The sequence below is a fragment of the Physeter macrocephalus genome, unplaced genomic scaffold (genome assembly GCF_002837175.3).
Source record: "Physeter macrocephalus isolate SW-GA unplaced genomic scaffold, ASM283717v5 random_545, whole genome shotgun sequence".
In the NCBI taxonomy this organism is placed as follows: Eukaryota; Metazoa; Chordata; class Mammalia; order Artiodactyla; family Physeteridae; genus Physeter; species Physeter macrocephalus.
Genome location: NW_021145852.1, coordinates 44001 through 50000, shown reverse-complemented (window position 1 = coordinate 50000; position 6000 = coordinate 44001). Strand labels below are relative to the sequence as shown.

The following is a 6000-nucleotide window of genomic DNA, read 5'->3' as shown; positions in this document are numbered from 1 at the left end:
TCTTTTTTAGATTCTTCTCCCATACAGGCCATTACAGAGTATTGAGTAGAGTTCCCTGTGCTATACAGTAGGTCCTTATTAGTTATCTATTTTGTCTAGAGTAGTGTGTATATGTCAATCCCAATCTCCCAATTTATCCCTCCCCCCACCCCTTACCCACTGGTAACCGTAAGTTTATTTTCTACATCTATAACTCTATTTCTGTTTTGTAGATAAATTCATTTGTACCCCTTTTTTAGATTCCACATATAAGCAATATCTTCATTCAGTATGACAATCTCTAGGTCCATCTACGTTGCTGCAAATGGCATTACTTCATTCTTTTTTATGGCTGAGTAATACTCCATTGTATGTATGTACCACATCTTCTTTATCCATTCTTCTGCTGATGAACATTTAGGTTGCTTCCACGTCCTGGCTACTGTAAATAGCGCTGCTATGGACATTAGGATGCTCTTTTCTTATTTTTTAAACTGTCCTTACTTAAAAAATTAAAGTCTCTTTTATAAATAAATAAATAAATAAATAAATAAATATACACACACATATAACTGAATCACTTTGCTGTATACCTGAAACTAACACAATGTTGTAAATCAACTACATATCAATTTAAAAAAAGTCTCTTTTAAGCCCTACCTCCAATCCCTGTCCACTCTTTAGGGGTGACCACTGTTATTAGTTTCTCATGGTCCCTCTGGACCTGCCTGTCCATTTTCAGACATGCAGAAACGTTTTCCTTCATAAATGGGATCATAGTACGTATTGTCGCACTTGCTTTTTTCCCCCTTAACTGTTCCCCTCTTTGCGGTCATTCAGGTTGTTTTAAATTTTTAATTAAAAATGAAACTGCAAGGATCTCCTTTGTGCATCCATCTCTGTGCATGTATCTAGTACAGCAGGATCACAGAAGTCAGAATCTGTGGGATCAGAAGATTGGCACATTAAAAATTTGGATAGGGTTTCCCTGGTGGCGCAGTGGTTGGGAGTCCGCCTGCCGATTCAGGCGACACGGGTTCGTGCCCCAGTCCGGGAGGATCCCACATGCTGCGGAGCGGCTGGGCCCGTGAGCCATGGCTGCTGAGCCTGCGCGTCTGGAGCCTGTTCTCCGCAACAGGAGAGGCCACGACAATGAGAAGCCCGCGTACCGCAAAAAAAAAAAAAAAAAAAAATTTGGATAGATATTGCCAATTATCCTCCACTGAATTCAACTGCCACCAACAGTGTATGACAGTGCCCATTTCTCCACATCTTCACCAACGCTGAATGTTATTCATGTTTCAGATGTTCGATAATCTGACAGATGATAAATAGTATTTTACTGATTTTAGTTTGCATTTATTTCATTAATAATGAAGTTGGGTATATTTTCAAAAGTTTATTGACTGTATTTATTCCATGCTTATGTGTAGTTATCCTTTGGCCATTTTCTTTCTTTTTATTTTTTTATTTTTTAGGCTGCACCATGAGGCACGTGGGATCTTAGTTCCCTGACCAGGGTTCGAACTGGTGCCCCCTGCATTGGGAACATGGACTCTTAACCACTGGACCACCAGGGAAGTCCCTGGCCATTTTCTAATTTTTGTTATTTATTTATTTTTGGCTGTGCCAGGTCTTCAGTGCAGCATGTGGAATCTTGAGTTGTGGCATGCAGACTTCTTAGTTGCAGCACGTAGACTCTTAGTTGCAGCATGCGTGTGGGATCTAGCTCCCCGACCAGGGATTGAACCCAGGCCCCTTTCATTGGGAGCTCGGGAGTCCTAACCGCTTGACCACCAGGGAAGTCCCTCTGGCCATTTTTCTTATTAGATTTTTTTTCTTATTGATTTGCATGAGCTCTTTGTCTTTGTTTCTTTGTTCTTTCTACCATATCCTGATTCTAAGAACTCGGCTTAAAATATGAGTGATAAAGCCATACTGATTGGCTGAACTCCCGTGTCCCGGTTAATGCCCTCTATCCATGGCTAAAGACCATCTTTATCGTTAGCTCTGAACTAGACATGGGCTAAATTATCAAAATGATAAAGACTTTCCAAATCTCTTCTATTCAGTTGCAGGTTCTACTTGGGATGGTTGGGCTTAGATCAAAATTAAAGTTAACTGGCCCTGTGACTTAACTTATCTGGGCCTCAGTTTCCTCACTTGTAAGATGGGATTAATAATACAAACCCCTTAGGGTTTGGGGCACGATTAATGGAGAAAATGACAACAGAGACAGATCTGGCAGGTGCTAAGAGTCTAATACTTGTCATATCCACTCCCCCATCACTGCATTATTGCATTTTTCATGTTTTTTTCTGAATAATTGTCTGTTTCCATGTGTCTCTTCTGCTAGACATGAACTCCTCTTGTCTTGTTCATCTCTGTAGTCCCACGTCCAGCAGGAGGTCTTGGGCGTGTATGTTGGATGATTCCGAGTTGCCCTTAACCTCAGGCTGGAGCCTCTCCCTTCTCCCACCCTGACATATATTCCTTAGAATCAGGAACCCAGCACTTTCCTCCTTCTCTAGGCTTTGCCTTTCAAATGATCTCACCTGTCCTTCTGGCTTCAGCTGAAGCTGACGACCCACTGGCTCCAGTTCTCATCTCTCTCAGTTCCAGTGCTGCATCGCCAGCTGCCCTGCTGGCACTTCATGTTCATAGCCCCGTGCGTCAGCCGCTTCCCCAAGTCTCACCTCCTGTCGCTAAATGAGTGTGCACCACGCTTGGGGAAAAGCCTTTGGTTTCAGAGCTTCTGGATTTTGGTGTCGCAGACAAGCTTCCATATGGCTGCCTGGAGCTGCCTGTTTCCTGCCTATTTGCGCTGCTGAGTGCGAGGTTGCACAGGGCTAGGTGGGGGCTTGTTCCTGTTGAGCTTCCAGCTAGGGCCTGGCACGAGGTTGGCGCTTTGATGCTGCTACTGATAAACGGTAACACCATCTGTCACTCACGGAGCAGGCACCCACCATGGGCAACTCTGTAAATTGCTGGACTATCATCGCAACCCTGGGGGAGTCACTACTATTATCCCCCCTTCACTGACGGAGAAACTGAGGCCAATGTTAAGATTCAAGTCTGTGCGATTCCAAATCCTTATTCTCGTGTTTACACTGTCACCTCCCTCCCTTGCCTCATTTGGAGGCTGAAGGGCCCGGGCATCTTCTCAGGCCAATCTCCTGAGGTCTCAGCGGTGGCCTTCATCTTCTCTTCTTCCCCAGAGTCGAGGGCACGGCTTTGGCTGAAACCTCTCAAGTCCTTCTCAAAGCCAAGCCCAGGGATGCCTCCTTTCCAGCCCCACAGCTGTCAGTCTTCACAGCCCCCCTCTCTGGCAGGAGGGTCTGTCGTGTGGTGTGGGTGCTGGCTCCCCCATGGCTGTCAGCCCTGCCCCAAGACACTGCTCTGAAAGCTCAGCCTGGACACTCCCCACTCCCTTCCTGCACTGCCAGATAACTCACACACGAGCTCCTCAGTCGGCATTCAAAGACCCCCCCATTTAGGGCCCAATCTTTGCTTTTCAGTCTCACCCCACTCACCCTCTTCCCCCAGATCACGGTGACCAGCCTGGCCTCTCGTGTCATCCTGTAACCTTGTCTCAGGCCCGACACAGGGAAATCTTTCTTAGGATCTGTCCCTGTTGTCCATCATCCTATGGGGATGGATGCTGCCCAGGTCAGAACACCTGGCCTGGGCCTTGCTTCTAGCAGGGCTGGTGTCCTACCGGTCCCTGGGATCCTCCAGGACAAGGGCCTGGCCTCCAACATCTGTGTCCTGGGCACAGGGCCTGGGCACACTGGGTGCTCAGTGAGCACTGTCACCTCCTCCCAGGCACAAGGTTGGGACAGACCTGCAGTAGCCATTGATGATCCTTCCAGATGCCACCTTCCGGAAAGACTCCCAGTGCTTGGCTTCTCCTTCCACGGGCGCGCCCAGCAGGACAACGTCCTCGATGATCCCTTGGCAATCTGGAGAGAGACCCCGGAAAGGACTGTCGGCACCCGTGGCCACAGCGGGTCCTGAGAGCGACCCTCCAACAGTGGTGGAGGAGATGGATGTCACGTACATGCGCACACACGTGCATATGCACACCCACACTCATGCAGACATGCACACATATGCTCAGGCACCTGCGCAAACACATTCGTGCACACAAGCATACACATGCCCACACAGTACGGTGGCTTCCATTTACTGAGTTCCAGGCCCTCCAGTGCCCGATCTATTCCGGCAAAGCATCATCATGCCCATTTCAGAGTTAAGGAAAACCAAAGACATTTTCAAGATCACATGGCCGGTAAGTGGCACGGTCAAAATTGGGACCCAGGTCTATTTCCACCCTCCATGAAGCTCACAACTGGCCGTGGACTCAGATGGGGTGTCTCCCTTTAGAAGGGACTGATGGCCCCTAGCGCATTGCACGTGCCAGGCAGGAGACACCACAGCCTTCCTCTGCGATAGGTTCTCGGGGGTCTGTACAGCCTGGCGGGAAGGTGGGAGTGGAGAGGAGAGGGGGGCTCAGGATCCTGGGACACGGAGTAGAAGCAGCAGCTGCACTGACCCAGTGGGTCAGAGTATTTCAGGCCTGGGCCCCTCTGAGCGCAGCTCGTGGATGAGGGCTGGCCCGGGGGCTGTCTGTCTTGTAAGTATAGATCAGCAAAGCAGAGTTTCTTTGATCTCCTCGCAGACTGGAAACCAACAGCTCACACGTGGGAGTGCAGACCACACTTTGAGAAGCACTGCTCTAGACCCATGGGGGTGCACGTGCACCTCTCCACCCCCAGTCACCCCCTGACCCGGCTCTATTTTTCTTCTTGTCACACCTCACTTGTTTACATCTGTCTCCTCCTCTAATATCTGGGTTCAGGGAGGGCGGGGCTCCAGCTGCCTTGGTCACAGCTGTATAAGACAGTGCCTAGTCTATACTTGGGGCTCAGTAAAGGTGTGAATGAATGAGTGAGTAAATACACTGTCATCCCCTGGGACAGCCAGGATATGTGCTTTGCAGTTGCAAAGCACTGGGTTCAAATCCCGGCTCAGTGACTTCTGAGCCAAGTCACTTAACTTCTCTGAGCCTACAGGTGGCTATGGTACTGCCTTGGTGGTCTTTATGGGGATGAAATCATGGTGGGGAAAACCCCAGCGTAGTGAACACACAGTGGAAGTCAGTGTCTCCCCGCCCCGTACCCCGTCCTGTGCCCCTGCCTCTCCGCAGGTTCTGAGCCCCCCCCCAGTTTGGGGAGCACATAATCCGTGTCATTCCTGGGGAGTGGGCCCTGGAGGGACAGCTCAGCCAGTCCTACCACTCTCTCTTGCTGAGGGACACAGGACAGGTAGCTTCCTCTCTCTGGGCTCCGGTTTCTAACCAGAATGCGTCCAACTGTTTTCCGTTTGGGCTGTTGTGTCAGAGTTTGTCTGAGTAAAGCGTTCCAGGCTAACAGGAGTTTGAGAACCCCTGTGCTCCTCTGGCCGTGAGTTATAAGATTCCAGGGCACAGAATTCTGATTTCACTCCTCTGCTTCCAGGGATAGGATAATCTGGCAGAAGGATGGAAAACTTCAGGAAGCCGGTAGTTTGTGTTGAATTGCAAGGATGACTCAGATACTGTTTGATGTAAGGGCTATTTCAGGTGCTTATGCTGTTGGCAAGGCTGTAGCTTTGATTCTGACCCCTTCTCTCGGCAGATGAGGAAACACGGAGTCTCAGAGGGGATGGGGCATATGCCCACGGTCACACAGGTGGTGAGAATACAGCTGGGCCCAGAACCCAGCACGGGGAGCTGTCGGGGCCTGGGGCCATTCTCTCTGCTGTTTACGGTAAGAACGCAAAGCACAGCGATCGCAGGTGGGTTATCATTGCTCCCACGGTGCCAAACGGCTGTGGGCCCAGGGTCAACGACTGAGCTTAGCAGCTCTCTCTGGACACCGGCCACTCAGGGCACCTGCCCTGTCCCCCAGAATCTCTCCATCTGCGGAGCTGGGACAGCTTTGCAGCCCTGGGTGCCGACGCCTGGAGGGCTGGGACCTC

The 6000-nt window shown here is 49.9% G+C and overlaps 1 protein-coding gene across 6 annotated transcripts in view; it reads right to left on the bottom strand.

Moving 5' to 3' along the window:
• Positions 1-3746: 3746 nt before the first annotated feature.
• The window catches only part of LOC102977224 (transmembrane and coiled-coil domain-containing protein 4), a 46209-nt gene continuing 43955 nt past the window's right edge, over positions 3747-6000 (bottom strand). For 3 of the 6 annotated variants that reach the window (XM_028485808.2, XM_028485807.2, XM_055083119.1), the window contains one exon: positions 3747-3941. In XM_028485808.2, the coding sequence (XP_028341609.1) occupies positions 3778-3941 (164 nt within the window). In that variant the 3' untranslated portion in view covers positions 3747-3777. The remainder of the gene's footprint in view (positions 3942-6000) is intronic. The other 3 variants (XR_003678600.2, XR_003678601.2, XM_028485810.2) reach the window with 2 other exon arrangements.